At 33.7% G+C, this 19,244-nt stretch overlaps 2 protein-coding genes across 3 annotated transcripts in view; one reads left to right on the top strand and one right to left on the bottom strand.

The window, feature by feature from the left end:
• The window catches only part of LOC134243837 (uncharacterized), a 42,871-nt gene extending 25,487 nt beyond the window's left edge, over positions 1-17,384 (top strand). Inside the window, exons 5-7 of one of the 2 annotated variants that reach the window (XM_062726067.1) lie at positions 15,301-15,380; positions 15,554-15,680; positions 17,296-17,377. In XM_062726067.1, coding sequence (XP_062582051.1) covers positions 15,301-15,380; positions 15,554-15,680; positions 17,296-17,355 — 267 coding nt within the window. In that variant the 3' untranslated portion in view covers positions 17,356-17,377. Of the gene's footprint in view, positions 1-15,300; positions 15,381-15,553; positions 15,681-17,295 lie in introns of both variants that reach the window. The other variant, XM_062726066.1, reaches the window with a different exon arrangement.
• On the bottom strand, positions 8,680-10,200 carry LOC134243835 (C3a anaphylatoxin chemotactic receptor-like). Its single transcript, XM_062726062.1, has one exon. It carries the CDS (start codon positions 10,198-10,200, stop codon positions 9,166-9,168), a length of 1,035 nt encoding a protein of 344 aa, XP_062582046.1. The 3' UTR covers positions 8,680-9,165.
• Positions 17,385-19,244: the final 1,860 nt, after the last annotated feature.

The raw sequence follows: 19,244 nt of genomic DNA, 5'->3' as shown, positions 1-19,244 counted from the left end.
TGGCAAAAAAAAACGTGGGTCCTTTTTCCAGCTGCTTTATACCCTAGGTATTGATCAGAAGACAGGATATTCCATAGTAAAATGTTTTATAAAAAATTTCTTTCATTTAATCTTAAACACGTTAGCCAATAAAAGAACTAATGTTCGTTTCTAAATGCTATCTACATTTTTAAAATAGCCATAAAATCATTGAAATTCTTACGTTAGAAGATTTTGTTAAATTGATTGATTGTATACTGTTTAACGTCCCTCTCCAGAGTATTTACTGATATGGAGACGTTAAAATACCTGTAACGTCAACTTATCTGCCGCTAGCCTGACTTGGCCTAAAGAATAAGATGGGAAACATAAACACTACATGCAGGTTATAGTCAGCATTAATATACTTATTACTATATATAAAATAAGGAAAATAGGTTTGGGAAAGCTGAAGTCATTTCGTTTGTCATAGACTATAGTTTTTTATTGAATTTTATTCCCTGTAGTCATTTAAACTTGCAAATATGAAACAGTTGTGTTTAGACTCCAGGATTATTTTATTTTCAGCAAGATGTATCAAATAGGCATATAAATGAAAAATAAATATTGTTAATGAATAACACGTTGTCGATGTCGAGTTGAAGACCAAAGTGTTTTCTTCGTGTAAATGTTTTGTTTTTATTCTTCAAAAAATTGCTTTACATAAATAAGGAAAAACAAAAGTTGGCTATTGATTGAGCACAATTAGTACGAGGGGTGATCAAAAAGTTCGCGAACTAATTGAATAACTTCCGTAAAAGAAATGATATGGGGTTTCAGTGTTAAAAATGTTTGAAAGAAGTCCTCTTCTATTTTAATGCGCATCTGCAACCATTCTGCCTTTGCGCGGATCATGTGTTATAGGCGATCACGTGACATTTTCTTTAGCGTTCTGTCACAGAAGCTTAAAAAAAATTGGACTCATCACCGATCAATTTCTTACCTTGAAAGTTATTTTTTGCAACAAAAACAGTCTTTTTGTCAGAAATGACCTAATCTTTGCCATAGTTTGGGTGGATAATGATATCTTTTGCAGAATAAGCATGGTGACCTTCGAGACGCAAGTTGGACCAATGTGACTTTTCTTCTTTATTTCAAAATATACATTTTCCAGCAATTGTATCGCCACATTTGAACTCTAAGTTTCATCGGAAAACTCGATTACCACCTGTCACAAGTGGCATTGTGTCAATGTTTTAAATTAGCTTATTGTACAGGTATTGGTAAGAGTTGTCTTTATTTGGGCATTAGGAGTTATCGATTATTTCATTTACGCACTATTGGTCACTGAGTTGTACTTGTTGCTATTTTTATCAACGTATACTCGTCGAACCCGTTTGAGTAGTTTGGTCAGTTATTTATACTGCTGGGTGTTGGCTAATGTTAGTCAGATGAGGTCTGGACGCCGTGAGTTATACTTTACCCATGCTTAGTGATCTTGGGTGTGTCTTTTATGTAACCCATGCTGTGTGAACTTGGGTGTGTTTTAGCTGTTTCCCCTGCTGTGTGATCTTGGGATTCAGGGATGTTTGTAGCGACGTTGAGAGCAAGACCTGGGGCCGACAGTATGATTTTTATGTGTAAAATGCCACAGATCAGTGACCAGAAATTGTATATTAAGCTTTATTTGGACTGGAGGGTTTTGTTTACGTGGTGAGGCTACTTAGGATATGGTGGACCGGACGGGACACTATGGTGGACAATATGGTGGACCGTGGATGACGTTGGAACGTGGTGTGAGACTCGCATGACAACTATGATTGAACTTTCAGCCGTGTTTTGTTCATTGTACATATGTAGATAAATTTATTGTTAATTTTTATAAATCTTGTTGTTTCTTGATATACAGGAGGTCTTCCAAAATATTATTTATTTTGGTTTGTAAATTCTAATTGAAAGAATCCATCACAACTTGAGGTCAGTTGTGACATTTTTGGTGGCAGCGGTGGGATAGACTTCCTGTTACCAAGTATACCTGCATTATTTTCACGTTTTGTAGAAAAGACTTTAGTTGAAAAAGATTTCTTTTGTTTGAATTTTTTTTCCGCAGGTTTTGTACAAAATATTTTTTTTTTCATATGCATTTTGTCTTTTTCTTATTTTCACATTTGTTGTTTGTTGTTGCGTTGCGTATTGTAACCATGGAGTATTTACAATTAGGAGAAAAGTTAGGTTTGCAAGGAACTGAGTTACAAGAGTTTGTTGACAGAAAAGAGAGAGAATATTTTGAAAGGGCGGAAAGGGCAGCAGAGAGAGAAGCGAGAAAGATTGAGAGCGAAATTGAATTAGAAATACTTAATAAAGAAACTGAATTACAAAAATTAAAAGCTGGAGAATTAGCTGTAGGTCCATTAGGTCTTGCTTCTCAATCGCTTGCTAAGTTACCAAAGTTACCTCCGTTTGATGAATCTAAAGATTGTATTGTTTCATATTTACAGAGATTCGAAAGGTTTGCTTCGTGTGCTAAGTGGGAACAGTCTTCATGGGCGATTAATCTTAGTGCTCTCCTGAAAGGTAAAGCTCTTGAGGTTTATTCTAGACTTCCAGTTTCAGAGGCTTTGAACTATGGTTCCTTGAAGCAATCGTTGTTAAGGCGTTTTCAGTTGACGGAAGAGGGGTTTCGTGTCAAGTTCCGTTCCAGCAGACCAGAACAGGGTGAGAATCCTTCACAATTCTTTGCTAGGCTGAACAATTATGTAGAGAAATGGTTGTCTTTAGCAGATAGTCCTAAAACGTATGACGGTCTTTTTGTGTTTAAGAGAACAGTTTTCAAACAGTTGTAGTAAGCAGTTGGGAATGTATCTTAAATAAAGACATCCGAAAAGTGTAGAAGAAATGTCAAATCTCGCAGACAAATTTATTGAAGCTCATGGTTATACTTCATTCACTAAAGACTTTCAAGTTTTTCAGAAGCAACCATCAAGCACTTCTAGCGTTCAGAGTAACAGCAGTGGATCCATTCAAAAGCAACAGATGTACCAAGGATCACTACAGCAAAAAGGTGAAAGAAAATGTTACATCTGTGGGAAAAGTGGACATTTGGCAAGAAACTGTTTCTCCAAGCAGAAAATTCCTCGTGCAGTACCTACTTCGAACAATACCCAAAAGGCTGCAATGTTACAGAGTCAACATAACTGTGAGTTGAATTGCATCTAATCTAATCTAATGACAATTCTAGTTCCAACTTACAGAATTCTGCTGAAGTCAGGATGGACAACGCCATATCGCATCAAAATCAGTCTCACATAAGATCAGCATGCATCCCTCAATAGAAACTGTTGCAGTGTTGTGTAACAGACGGACTTGTAAAACGTGCATGTGGACACGTATTACCTGTTATTGGAGGCGTTATTAGACGGCACAGTTCGTACAGTTGAGGAGGCTTCCATCTATGTCGACACTCCCTATTTCACAGGTAATATCAATGCTTTATGTATGAAAGAACCTGTTTACGATCTTATTATAGGTAACATCGATGGTGCTAGAAATCAAACGGATCCTGATCCACAGTGGTGTAGAAAGGACGTAAGAGAAGAGTGTAGTCAAGTTCTTCAAGCAGTACAGACAAGGAATCAAAAGAAAAAAGAAGACAAAGGTATGAAAAAGCTAAAAGTTACAGATTTAGTGGATACTGATATGACAATTGATCAGATGAAGCAACTTCAGATGGACGATTCTTCCTTGAAAGTGTATCGTGAGCATGCAGTGACAGGCAGAAAGAAAGAAGAACATAGGTGAAAATATAGAGACATGGTTTAGTGTTGAAAGAGGACTGTTGTACAGACATTATCATTCAAGAAAGGTTAGTGATGAAAAACTGTATAAACAACCTGTTGTTCCAGAACCTTTGCGACAGAAAGTTATGAAGATTGCGCACGACAGTATCATAGGCGGACATCTTGGTACAAAGAAGACTCTAGACCGCATCATGTCAAATTTCTATTGGCCTGGAATCCAGGGTGATGTGACGAGATATTGCCAATCATGTGACATATGCCAAGGAACGTTTCCTAAAGGCAAAGTGACGAAGGTTCCGTTGGAGAAAATGCCACTTATTGATACACCATTTGAACGGGTAGCCGTAGATTTGGTAGGTCCGCTTTCTCCAATTACTGACAAAGGCAATAGATATATTTTGACTGTTGTAGATTACAGTACTAGGTATCCAGAGGCGGTTGCATTGAAGAACATCGATACAGAGACGGTGGCAGAAGCATTGGTAGAAGTATTCAGCAGAGTTGGCATTCCAAAAGAAGTTCTGTCAGACATGGGTACGCAATTTACCTCCAACATCATGAAAGAGGGGACCTATGGCAGTTTTGAAGGAACTGTGGACAAAGGAGGAGAAGGACCCGGAAGTGAAAACTACTTACCAGTATGTGCTTGACCTGAAGGAGCGATTGGCAAGAACGTGTGAGCTGGCTCAGAAACAACTGCAGAAATCTAAAGAACATCACAAGAAACATTATGATAAAAGGACAAAGCCGAGATCTTTCAAGGTTGGTGATTTCGTTCTTCTTTTGCTTCCAACAGACCATAACAAACTTTTAATGCAGTGGAAAGGACCTTTCAAAGTAGTTGATAGAAAAGGACAAACTGATTACCAGATAGATAAGAATGGACATATTCGTTTGTTTCATGCAAATTTGTTGAAGAAATACAATGTTCGAGAGGAAAGGAATACAGACTCGCCAACAACTTTAGCATCTTGTGTCGTTTTGGAATCGGAAGAAACAGAGGACTTAAGTAATGAACATTTGTTACATCTTCTTCCAATGAAGGCAACAGAATCATTCACAGATGTTAAGGTAAATCATTCACTGTCATCAGATCAGCTTGATAACATAAATGATGTTTTACATGAATTTCAGGAAGTTTTAACAGATCTACCTGGTAGAACAAATGTTATCCAGCATGAAGTTCATCTCACTACCAAAGAACCGATCAGAAACAGACAATATCAGAACCTTATGCAGTCAGAAGTGCAGTCCGAGAAGAAATACAGCATATGATTGACATGGATATCATCGAACCATCAGAATCACCGTATGCTAGTTCGATTGTCGTGGCAAAGAAGTCCGATGGTAGCCAGAGAATATGTGTGGATTTTCGTAACTTGAACAAGGTAACGATTTTTGATCCAGAACCAATGCCAGATCCAGATGAAATCATGACTAAAATTAGTAACAGTCGTTACTTTTCTAAACTTGACTTATGTAAGGGATATTGGCAGATTCCAATGAGAGAAGAAGACAGAGACTTAACATCATTTTTAACACCAGATGGTTTGTACAGATTTAAAGTAATGCCCTTCGGTATGAAAAATAGTCCAGCTACTTTTAATAGGCTAATGAGGAAAATTCTCAAAGGTTTAGAGCATACTGATAGTTTTGTTGATGACATTCTCATTCATACAGAAACTTTTGAAGAACATGTTACTGAACTAAGAAAAATGCTGGAGAGACTACAGAGAGCGCAATTAACAGCAAAACCCTCCAAATGTGAGATAGCGCAGACGAGACTAGAGTACTTGGGTCATGTTATTGGAGGAGGAACCTTACAGCCAACCAACAAGAAGTTGAGAGCTATCCAAGAAGCGCCAAGGCCAGAGACAAAGAAGCAGGTTAGATCTTTCCTTGGTTTGATTGGCTATTACTGAAAATTTGTGCCAAACTTTTCCACTATTGCTGCTCCTTTAACTGACTTAACCAAGAAAGGTGTTCCAAACATATTTGACTGGAAACAAGAACACGATAATTCATTTAAGAGTTTAAAATCTATGTTGCTCTACAGTCCAATTATCAGATTACCAGATTTGACGAAGCCATTCATCTTAAGAACTGATGCATTTAATCATGGAGTTGGTGCAGTGTTGATGCAGAAGCATGATGGACGTACATTTCCTGTTGCGTACGTAAGCCGCTAGACAGAGAACAACGTTATTCGGTTGTGGAGAATGAGTGTCTTGCAGTCGTATGGGCTATACAGAAATTTCAGTCTTACATGTATGGAAGAGCGTTTGTTGTGGAGACAGATCATAGACCACTACTGCATTTACAAAAGACTAAAGCTTCAAACAGCAGATTGATGAGATGGTCTCTTTTTCTACAAGCGTTCAACTTTAGAACTGAAGTTATTAGAGGTGTAGATAATATTGGAGCTGATTTTCTCAGTCGTGTTGTTCCTGAGTAAGATTGTGTTCATAAAGACTTTGTTGTGTACATAGTTTTCGATTTTTGTCACAAAATTGCATTTTGTTTCTCAAGAAGGGAGGTATTGTCACAAGTGGCATTGTGTCAATGTTTTAAATTAGCTTATTGTACAGGTATTGGTAAGAGTTGTCTTTATTTGGGCATTAGGAGTTATCGATTATTTCATTTACGCACTATTGGTCACTGAGTTGTACTTGTTGCTATTTTTATCAACGTATACTCGTCGAACCCGTTTGAGTAGTTTGGTCAGTTATTTATACTGCTGGGTGTTGGCTAGTGTTTGTCAGATGAGGTCTGGACGTCGTGAGTTATACTTTACCCATGCTTAGTGATCTTGGGTGTGTCTTTTATGTAACCCATGCTGTGTGAACTTGGGTGTGTTTTAGCTGTTTCCCCTGCTGTGTGATCTTGGGATTCAGGGATGTTTGTAGCAGCGTTGAGAGCAAGACCTGGGGCCGACAGTATGATTTTTATGTGTAAAATGCCACAGCTCAGGGACCAGAAATTGTATATTAAGCTTTATTTGGACTGGAGGGTTTTGTTTACGTGGTGAGGCTACTTAGGATATGGTGGACCGGACGGGACACTATGGTGGACAATATGGTGGACCGTGGATGACGTTGGAACGTGGTGTGAGACTCGCGTGACAACTATGATTGAACTTTCAGCCGTGTTTTGTTCATTGTACATATGTAGATAAATTTATTGTTAATTTTTATAAATCTTGTTGTTTCTTGATATACAGGAGGTCTTCCAAAATATTATTTATTTTGGTTTGTAAATTCTAATTGAAAGAATCCATCACAACTTGAGGTCAGTTGTGACACCATCTCCCTTCGAATAAATTGCAATTTATACGCAAATGTTACCTCTAATAGATGACTTCCAATTTAACGTACAATAACTTCCGACAGAATTCGATGGTTTTTAAATATTTCTTTTTCAATTTCTGTAAGCTTATACACAATATCTAGAGGAAACATGAGAAATCTCACAGAATCTAACCCCCCCCCCCCACCCCACCTTCACTCTATAAGTGCATACGTGACAGGGATGGGTTAATTCAACAAAAAAGTAATTGTATTTGACTGTTATTAATTAATTAGTTTTTGTAAAGTAATTATAAAGCAATTAATTACATGATTTATAGAGCCTGTAATTTAATTGAAGAGAAAGTCAAAGAAATTGTAATTTGATTTATTACTTTTTAATGTAATCGACTCCATCCCTGAATTACGTGAAAACCATTTTCAAGAGAAATACATGTAAACTCATTAGTTAACTGCTTTAAACAAAAAATAAAAAAACAATACAGAGAATTTCACTCATTTAAAAAACACGATATTCAAATGAAAACAAGATAATTTAAATCCGACAATATTGAAAACACGCGAAGTTCGATGATTTTCTTAAAAGTACCTGTTTCCTGGGTTCCTTGAGTTACATGCACACTGATACGTGTTCGTATAATATATAAGTATGCATTCGGACTTTTTCACAATGCATTCCATAATTTTGACACCTGTGGCTACCGTACTCCATTCGGATTTCCGGACATGTATGCAACCATATCCGTAGTAACAGTAATGAAGCGGATCATTTTGCGGACGGATCCAGGTTTCCAGTACCTTGTAGTTTTTTGAAGTATTCATACTGCTTAAATGAATCCATCAAATACAATTGCACACTCTTTTAACATCGCTTGACTTTCCAATGCAAGCGTTTCCTTCGTACTTTCTGATTTGTTTGAACCGTCTACGATGGACCTAGGCCTGTGACGTAATGTCGCGTGCAGTTTGATGTCGAGGGAGTGGCTATGCAAATGACTATGACACAAGACATTTACAGACACTTTCTTTCGTTTGTAGGGAATTTATTATACAGAGACGCGTGGCTGTCTCGTCGCTGCGCGACTCGACTGCCGCTCCTCTCTGTACAATAAATTCCTTACAAACGAAAGAAAGTACTGTAAATATAACAAAGATATATTCATTCATTTTTCTAACTGTATGTTGGCGATCTTTCAAACCAAATTGCTTAACCAAGGACACGTCTCTCTCCCAGTTTGCTTTAACTGGGCAACAGAACAAACATCACATTTATTTACATCACCTTTCCTTCACTTAAACAATCAATCCAATTAATGACATAAGTTATGGCAAGTCTTTTGTCTTCATAAACCGTGTACAAATTATAATAAACTTCTACAAAGGAATTTCTAAGATATACATTCAACTTTACAGCCGTTCGTTTCTCGAATATGTCTGAGTCAACCTTTTTTTGTCACAAGTGGTCTACCTGATGATGTCATTGTGACGTCACAAACACGGGACAAAACGTTCCTTTACATATGCTATTTATAGTACATGTATATTACTCTATGTGTGCCTAATTTCATTTTGATCTGAATTGCGGTTTTGTAAATATGTAGTTCGCGATTTTTTTGATCACCCCTCGTACATTTAGTAAGTCTAAAAGTTTGTTAGAAGACCTAGTCTCCAAAGACTTCATAAATGTTGTCTCAATGAGGAACTCTAGCATCCTTTTATTATAACAAATCAGTATACATATGATTTAGAACAATAGCCTGACAAATGACATTGAATCTGAACAAATATTACGTGTATTTGTATAACTGAAGAACATAGCATCATTCATCTGATAAAAATCCATGTATCTACTTGAATACGCAATATTTTCAACTGATTGACCTTTTGCCCAACACCTCTGTGCAGAATTAAGTTAATGTCTAGTCGTATAAGTATAAAGGCAAGTAAATCATTTATAATCCGTGAAGAGGTAATAAAGTAATATATTTGCACCATCGCACTTAACATCCTCCTTCATAAGAAATGAATTAAAGCAACAGAATGGTCTCAAATATACATTTATATCGACATTAAGTTGTCGTTAGATTTTACTTTCGTTACTACATTTACTCTTCCATGGCAAAGCTCTTCACTTGATTTGGAGTGCGGCAACAGATGGCACAGAAAATCCATCTTAATGACTGCTTTACGATATATCGAAATTTCGATTGCCCGATCAAATATATGAAGGGGTTGATGACATTGTTGATGAAAAATGCTCTGGCTAAAAGTGGAAGTGTTCCCAAAACAAAGCGACTTGGCGGGAAAATAGTTCCTCCCTTGAAAGTAGACACAGCATCCATGACGCAGTCTGGTAAATAACACAATATAAATGCCGCCGTGATTGCAATCATAAGCTTCGTAATTCTTGGGTGTGTTTTATCGAGTCTCTCACCAAGATATTCACTTCTTTGTTTTTTCGCTTGTTTTCGAAGAGAGACAATTACAAGAGAATATAATGAAGTTAGAAGCAAAAACACCGTGATATACACAACAAAGAGTATCGTAGAATAAATGAAAGGATATTTTGTGTTTATGGTTGCGTCATCAAAAGTGCAATCAAAACCTGTAATATTACCTGGAAGATGCACTCGTTTAATTCCTTGAAGGATTGCATTTGGCCACGAAAACGCAATAGCTAGACCTATGGCTGATGCACAGTAGAGACGAGCCTTCAGCAAGCTGGTGGCCTTGGAGAATGGGTGACAAATCCTTTTATATCTACCCGCAGCTATTGCAACAAGGACAAATGCAGATACAATCTTAAGGACACTGCCTAAAAAACGGCCATGTTTACAGATTGGTTCGTTGTAAAACATCACCGGGTATACATTGTCGAAGACTTCTAGTGGCATTGGAATTAAGCAGGATAGCAAGTCTAGCACAGCTGATGTCAGGATGTACAGTCGGAATGTCGAGGGTGGGTACTTCAGAGAATATATGACAAGCACAAATGTATTTCCAACGGTTCCAATGATAATCAAAATAATTAAAAAGATAACAGTTGGAAGGCGTTGTACGGCTATTGACCTGTTGATCTCTTCAAAGCTTTCAAATCTAACTGAAGAAGCATTGGAGTATATCTGGGTTATATTGTTCATAGTGTTGTTAAATCTACAAAATTTGAGGAAGAAAATGTGTATTAATTACCACAGAAATCTTCATTTTCATGTTTATGGTATTTCAAAAAAGAGCAAACAGCTCCAGACAGTAGCCTACGAAAAAGTGAGAGGGTTTGGTATGGAAATTTAAAAATCTTCTCCAAACTTGGTATATTCGATATTCTAATTTCAATGAAGAATCAAAAGTGCCAATGAGGAAATGAAACTTTTTATTTTTAATTGCTTACAATTTTTTTCACAAGTAAGAGATCGAGTGGGTTGTTTAAGTGAGCCATGTTACGAATTCAACAATTGTTATCTGCGATTACATCAACAGCTTCAATGTAATAGTCGTGTCGCATTTTTTATGTATTTTAATGTTGTTTATAATAAATTATATTTGAATGCACATGATAAGGATTTACATTGAACTTGTAACATGCTCTTTTTATTTGCTAGTTACTTAAAATAGAAAAATAAGTATCTTGTAGCCTGGGCTCAAAATATATATTTAATGCAAACACTTTATTTATTTTTTTTTTTTTTTGCATATAATAACACGCAAGTTTGTTTTAACTTAAAGGTTATTTAAGTATTTTCCATCCTTTACATAAATATGATACTAAATCCGATTAATATATTAATGGTACCTTATTAAGCGTTTTTGCAGTTAATCGGTTAACATCCTTTTATCAAACAATTTTCAGAGCTTATTCCAATTAATGTATCTTGTATACATAGATGTTTTAAAAAATGTACAAATAACATGTAAGTAGTAAACTTCGCATACGATACATACCTTCTAACACTGTAAAGATGTTAATTACAATGAAACCAATGTTGTGTTGCCACAGGAAAGAATAATAGTGAAATGTTAAGCATGGATTCCTCTAAAAAATATATACTTTTGAGTTTCCTTCAATAAATTTCCGTCTGTTTAAAACATGCATTATCACTGATGGTTAAAAATCCCCACACATTGCGATTTTGCAGCAGCGAATCCCCCGTGTGGATAGGCGATCGTTTTATGAATCAACTAGCTGAAATCCCGCGCAAGCGCGGAGGAAATTAAATTTTTGTAAAGCACAATTTAAAAAAAACTAATTTTTCAGATTCTATTGACAGTTTATTACACAGGAATATAGCATGACAAAATACATAATGGTCCCGCAATTAGTTTAGGAGCATAAATAGATAATTATAAGAAATACATTTCCTAATATTTTGAAATTTTTTTACCTGTACAAATATCAATTTCATTAAAGGCCTCTTCTTCTTATATGTTATAAGCAACTTTCTCTTGTTATACTATATTTACATCATGTACTACATATAAAATATTTTTTAAAAAGGCTTAGTTTTCATCCCAAATGTACAAACAGGCCTAATAGGTATAAATAAGTTTTAAAAATAAAAGACTATATGTAGAAAATCAACTGAAAGTATTCATCAAAGAACATATTTTAAAGCATTTAAGTAAATTATTTAGAAATCAAATTGTACCTGTCTAAACAAATAACCATGGCCATTAATCGACATTTATTTATAAAACATTAGCACAACTTACTACGATATATTCACTAACTCATTGTGTTACCAATTTCTTTACACCATTCATGATGAACAATCGCCTCGATTTTCTTTTAGACATCGGGTTCGATACCACCTGACTTTCTAGAACTTTCAACAAATAGCGAGATCGAACATAAACGGAAAGGAATATGCACATTTTGTTTTTTAATCAATGGCCAAAGCTTCTTTCTTTTATATCGTTCAAATCAATTCATAAATGACGTTTTATGAAATGAATAAGCACTTTCTTGTTTGTCAGTTTTTTTTTAAGGTGTCAGTTACTTAGATCCACCACCACTTTTCTCTCTTCAGTGCTATTTCGAAACTGTAAATCGAAAATGAAAATAGACTTTCAATTAAATTTACGATAATTACTATGTGAGTGAAATCTGAATATAGTTTACGGACATCACCTCATACCTAGTGTATTCCTACAGGCTTTAGTAAGAACTCTTGTGCAGCCGTTTCAGAGTTTATTTTCAAAATTTGCTAATTTATAAGTATAGATAGATTGTAAAGAGCTACTCGCTGGCGATATAAAAACTAGGATATGCTATCTAAATGATTATCTAATTATTCAATTATATATACATATCTAGCATCACAATACTAATTAAGGAATGAAGCTTATCTCAACTTATGTTACACGATATAACATAACTTGGGGCAGTTTACGTTTTATAAACCGCGAAGCGGTTTATTAAAAAAGCGTAAACTGACCCAAGTTTTTTTATATCGTATAACATAAGTTGAAATAAGCTTCATTCCTTATAATTTAATTTCAAAGGAGACAGTGATACAATTTTTCCATTTTTTTCCTTCGGAAAAAGGCTTCAAATATAGCATATTTTAAAAGTTACACGTTTGTAAACTATAGTTTACAATCGTAAACTGTAGTTAAGAGTTGTGAATCATAGTTTCACAAATCGTGAAACTATATTTATCAGATCGTTAACTATAGTTAACGGTTTGTAAACTATAGTTTACAAATCGTGAAACTGTATTTATCAGATAATCTATGTTTTGCAATTGTAAATGATTGTTTTCGATGTTAAGTATACTTTATGGTTGTGAAACACAGATACATAGATATCGCGTTAACTATGGTTTACAGATGTAAAATATAGATTAACGTTGTTAACTATAGTTTACAGTCCGTTAACTATAGTTTACAACCGATAAACCTAGTTTATCGACTGTGAAACTATGTTTTGCTTAATTTTGTGGATTTGGCTTGCCATACCTTCCTGCTATTTTCATTTTCATCAAACGTGAATCTATGTTCATCAACAAAATCTATTGTTAACGCTTTATTCAGACAGATAAACTTAGATTAGTATTCGTAAACTATAGTTTATGGCCGTTAAAAATAGTTTTACAAATGAAAACTATACTTAATGAATCGTTAACTATACTTAACGAATCGTTAACTATACTTTACAGTTTGTAAACTATAGTCGATAGTCGATAAACCTAGTTTATCAATAGTGAAACTAGGTTTATCTCATTTTTGTGAAATTGGTGTGCCATAGGAAGGGGTATGTATAAATTAGCAGCGCTATCAATGAGATAAGGAATGCAATATATAGAATACTACAGAAAATTAGGTACTAGTACTATATGCTGGTGCCCCCCTGATTAAAACCGTCTGATGCCCCCCCCTTTTTTTTTGCTTGATAAAGAGTTAATGGAGTTGAGCCCCCCCACCCCCCCCCCCCCCCCACCCTTTAAAGTTTGTGACTACGCCTCTGGTTCATGTAGATTTCAAGATTATATCAAGTCTTATTGATCTGCAAATCATTGATTTTATACAAAATATTATTTTCTAATGTCTGCGACCTTTGCAATGAAACTATTATATCGAATTTAGAATTTCAGACCTTACAAATATTGTAAATGAAGCGCGTATGACTCTGGACATGTGATAGTCTAGGTGTTTATTTATAAGTATCTTTGTAAGACATGCTGTATTCATTAAGTGTAAACTAAGAACCGGGTCATATTTCTTTTAAACAGTTCAAATTGTGTGAAAGCTGAATATTGTTTCCAAATGTATGTGTATTCTGTGGACTTTTTTTCAAATACAATATCTCTGTTTGGACTTTTCGTTATAATATCTTCATTTTGGAAAAGTGTGGCGGTGTGGTTAGTCTAGAGTGGTTGTTTTTCCTCGACAAAAGAAATAATTGGGGAGTTGATCCATAGGTCGCTGCTTAGAATCCCGGTTTAATGGATGGAACCATTTAAACCGAGGTCAAATGCTGGGTGCAAAGTTAAAAGAATCCCTCAAAGCTCAATACTCAATGTCAAATGAATGACGAAAAAATATCTAAGTTTGAAACCTTTCACTGGCAAGGGTGACAAAAATAAACATCTTTTAAAAGAAAAAAAACCCTTAGATTTTCTAATCAGAGCATCAACTACCATACAAAAGTAATGTAATGTTACACAATGATATTTAATATTGTAGGTATGCCAGACTCACGGAGGTATACAGTATAACTGTGGTACACAGGAGAGCGCGATGTTCGGATATGATACTGGTAATGATCTATACACAATAACGTACAGCGCAGATACCGTGTTCAAAAGCAATGACGTTAGGTAGGATCACGTGATCTTATTTTCTTTATAAAAGCTAGAAAAATATTAATCGTAGCCAATCAATTATTAATTAACTGCTTGCAATGCTACCAAAAATTACCAAACATTAGATATAGGAACACATGTTTAAGATCTTTAGAATTGGGGTTTATCTATCTTCTAATTATATGTCCAGAACTTAATAACATTAATTTTACTTTAGCATAAAAGTCATTTTATATAAAGTTTAAATTATATAGATTGGTCTATTTAAAAAACTTATTTTTTCATTCATATGTCATTTACGCTTATTCTACTTTTCATAATATTTTATCTAACTTTCAATATTTTTTTTTTTTGCCTCACAAAGCTACAAGTACTGTCAATATGAAAAGTAATTTTAATAGCACTGTGCTATATGCCTACTTCATCGTCTTTTTTCATTTTAAGAACAACAACGTTATATCTAAAATGTGCTGATGGCCCGGATGTTTTCACCCCTGCAGGGTAGACAGGCTCCGCAACCTATGGGAGTATTACAAAAATATTATACTGCATTTGTCACGCTAGAAAAAGGAGTTGACATTTTCAAACGGTGCTTCAAAAGAACCTAGATACTATAGAATCTGTATATTTATAAAAACCATGAAATAATAAAAGAAGAAACGAGTAATACTTTGGGATTATATGTATTATCTTTAGAAAGGTATTCAAACAATAGCAACTTAGAAATATCCATTGAAAGAAAGGACAGAATAATCATATATCTTTTAAAGCATAGCATACAATATACCCCAAAAAATACTTTATGTAATTAATTGAATTATTATTTCATTTTATTATTTGAAGCCCTTCGATGGTATATGGTGATGCCTCTATATGAGTGGAAAAACTTTCGAACAGGATGTAAAACAACATATAACAAATCAATCCTATTAATTTTAGGTGTTAACTTTTCAAAGTAAATACGCATGTCCCCGGAAGGACAGTGGTGGAATATCAGCAGGGAGCATACTTATTATAATGTTAGTAAATGTATCGTTTCAGAAATCTTGATATTATGTATACATTATAAAAAATGGGATCTGAGTACTTTTTTTTACCAAAAGCTTTTGAAATCTTATAATGATATAAACAGTCTATTGTAAATTTACAACCATTTTGCTGCAGTATACTCCATATTTGATTTTTTTTTTAGATTTTTTGGCCTGTTATTTGTTTATCTAATTGGCGGAGTGTTATTCCAAATCTTTATAAGGAAGAATAGTGGCAAAAATGCTTTACTTAATTCTAGTTTCTGGTTTGGACTTCCCGGTCTTATTAAGGTATGTTCCTAGATAATCTTTTATTAACATAAAAAATTATGTTATTTTTTGTTACAGCTACTTTTCGTTCATTCTGGCCATGAATTTTTGGTTTTCCTTCAAGAGAATTTCAGTGTCAAAAGAACATGCGCACTCCAAGTAGTCCTTTAAGGCAAGGTTCCTCACACATCAAAGATTTAGAATGTTACTAGTATTATCAAATTACAGTCACAGTTCAAAGTCATGAACATTTTTTATAAAAACAATTAGAAAATTTCCGCTCATTATCAAATCACATCAAACACATGGTCATTTTTTTTATATATATATAAAAACAATAATAAAATTTTCAAACAAAACTTATCGCCAACATTTCAAGGTAGTCCGATCCTCAGGTTTATAAAATTAGCAGTTAAATAATCAAAAATACTCATAAAAATATCTCTGAATCCACAAAGTTATGTAAATTTATCCACAGTTTAAAGTTTAGGATTAAAGTTAAATCCTATTACATAGGGAAAATTGTCAAATCTTTAATATTTTTGCAGTAAAAGCGAATAAGAATATCAGCAATGCATTTTGTTATTCCAAGGTTAAAAAACAATAGGTATCCAGGATTTCAGAAAAATTGTCATGATTTTTTTTTTACTTATTTGGTATTCTGTGTCTTCTATTTTCTTCATGGATTCTATAATATATAGTGTAAAAGGTTTTCGCTATCATTGCAAGACACCACAAATCACTTCTTATTTCATATCATGCTGATAAACATTGGTATTTAAGGCTTGATTCAAGAACATCTTATTTCTCTAAAATTTTATTTTTTTTCCTTTCATAGGGTACAAATGTCAACTTTTATAACACCTCTTTTAAGACTTCCAATAACCTTGAATCATATAAAGATGAAAAAAATGAAAATTGTTGCATGAAAAAATTTCATTTTCAAGCTTCATATTGATGCTTTTTAAATTAAATATTACTTTTTGTTATCCTTCCTGGCTGAGGATCGGGTATTCTTAAATAGAAAAGCACACACAATGTTTATAAACGCACTTATGATAAATACATGTATCATCGAGAACATCGATCCCCGCCACTTCCCATATTAATATTTATACCTTCGTATATTTTTACTTGAAATACCTATCTTCATTATTCTCTTAGAATCTATTCTTTTTGCCCAAAAAATTATATCAACATATTTTGAATTGAAAAGAGCATTTATTACAAATGCCAATGAAGTAAAATAACATAAATATACAGCAGTATTGTATGATATTAAATATATATTACACCTGTCAAAGGAAAAATTAAAAACAACCCAAAAGGTACATATAATAAAAAAAATTGAAATGCATATATAAAATTTGCCCTATCTTATATTATAGAACAATCATGCAAATAGAACTGTATACTAGGTATACACAAAAAAAACATAACTAAAAATGGCAAAAAAGATGAGACTTATACCTGAAATGCCGTTATATGCATTGAGACTAAACTGGCCTTTAACAATATGCAACATATTTTTATTTTATAGTAGATCTACTCCATACGTTGTTCTTTCATCTTACAAAATACACTGAAATAAAGGAGTAAGCGGTAAGGGGATTATTTGATTGTATTTTTGTTGCAGGATGGTGTGCTATTTATAGTTCGACGGGGAAAGAAAAAAGGATCCTATAACAGTATTTGAGACTTGAAAAAATACCATCTTAAAAAAAACAACTGCCCTCTACATGAAAAAAGGACATGGCGATGCGTGAATTTTAAAACCTTCAGATAAAGAGGATTTTAGTGTAAAAATATACAAACAGTTTTCGCAATCAAAATAAAGGACTATGAAATCATTTCAAAAACTAGCTGTGTACCATATTTTATCTTTCCATCTGTATAATTTCTATGAATGCATACCTAGAATAGATGATATTTATTATCATTCATTTTATATGAAAGTATCATATCCCTTTTCTTTTTTTTCAGATGGAAAGATACATATTTTGTTTTTAATGTAATATTGTTTTGTGTTTGTGCGTGTGTTGTTTTGTTATGCCTTGGTCAAAATTTAAACAACAACTAAGATTTTTGTACGAAAATGATTTTTAAAAATACTAGTTTGAAAAAGTTAGGTAAACTTGGACTGATAAAAAAAACATAGTGTTTATGAATTCACTCCACTTGGTAAACCAATTTTAGGTCTTCATAAACACTAGAATAAACATTTTTTATCGTCATATTATGATTCTGAGTGACATTGATTTCAAAATTTGAAAAACAAAATCGTGCTCGGTAAAACATCATGAATGCATAAGGTATTATATCCTCGGACGTTAAATTTGCATACAATATAGTCGCTGTCTGTTTATTTAAGTATTTTGTAACACATTGCTTGATTGTTCTTCTTCCATCCTTTCTCTACTAACAATAAAAATATATAAAACTTAAGAAGATGACAGTTTTAAAAATTATGTCAAAAATATCCTTAAGTCATGATAAATGTACATGTTAACATGCATTTTTTTCTATCAAGAAATTTATAGGTACATGTGTATACATCTATCGATTTTCTAATTAACTTTTCTCATTTATGATATTAAAATTTAGGCAAATAAAATAAACCTGTAAATTGTAATTAGTTTTTATACGGCCATCTTTAAAATAATACCACTCGACCCAGGGTAAAATTATTTGGTCGGTAGATAGGCGAAACACTTTTTGTCCAGGAAATTTTAGTATCTTTGTTTATGGGACAAGCTAGAGGAATGATAAAGAAATATCTTGTCATGGAATGCAAAACAAAAACGTTTTGAGTCGGGCCATTTTTATTCAGTCTGTCTTGAGAGAGCATCCAATCAATTTTCAAAGATGGCCTAGCTGGTAAGGTATCAAAGTATCACGGTACAACTAGGATTAACTATTTTTATAATACATTGATTGGCTTTATTTATTCGTGGATGTGAAGCGCCACAGATTTTTGAAGATTGGATTAAAGCGCAGTAAATTATATTCTATTTTTTTCATAATTTACAGTTATGGTATTTACGTCATTCGTGAAATTTGATTTCTTTTCATGTTTTAAATTATTGAATAGTTTGTATACTTTTGTTTTATCCCTAGACAAAGCGATTCGGAGATCAAGTCTTGTACGCACTGAAGTGAACAACTTTGATTAAATAATGGATATTTTTGAAAATGATGGTGAAAGGGACATCTTTTTTTCTCCATAAAAAATGTTGAAAGCAAAGGGGGATGATTAAAAGAAAAATACATTTATTTTTAAACAGTAACGAAAAAACGATAGAACATCGAATTTTATTGACCGCATAAAAACACACTCAACAGAGTTCGTGTTTTATATTCTTAAAGTGAAATACATTTTTGAATATAGGTGAGGCATGTGTCTGGTTTCAATTTATATTTTATGCAGACAACATTTACTTGATGAATTAATAACGTTTGAAAGGGTATTATTATTGTTCAATTTTCATCCGACTATAAGTTTTCAAAACAAGAGGACCATGGGCCACATCGCTCACCTGAGAAGCTTTGGCCATTCCGTTCTTTACCAGATTTCCCCCTTGTAAT

This window comes from Saccostrea cucullata, unplaced genomic scaffold (assembly GCF_032062105.1).
Source record: "Saccostrea cucullata isolate Sc308-1 unplaced genomic scaffold, CSIRO_AGI_Scuc_v1 ctg2407, whole genome shotgun sequence".
NCBI lineage: Eukaryota > Metazoa > Mollusca > Bivalvia > Ostreida > Ostreidae > Saccostrea > Saccostrea cuccullata.
This window is presented reverse-complemented; position numbering and strand designations above follow the sequence as displayed.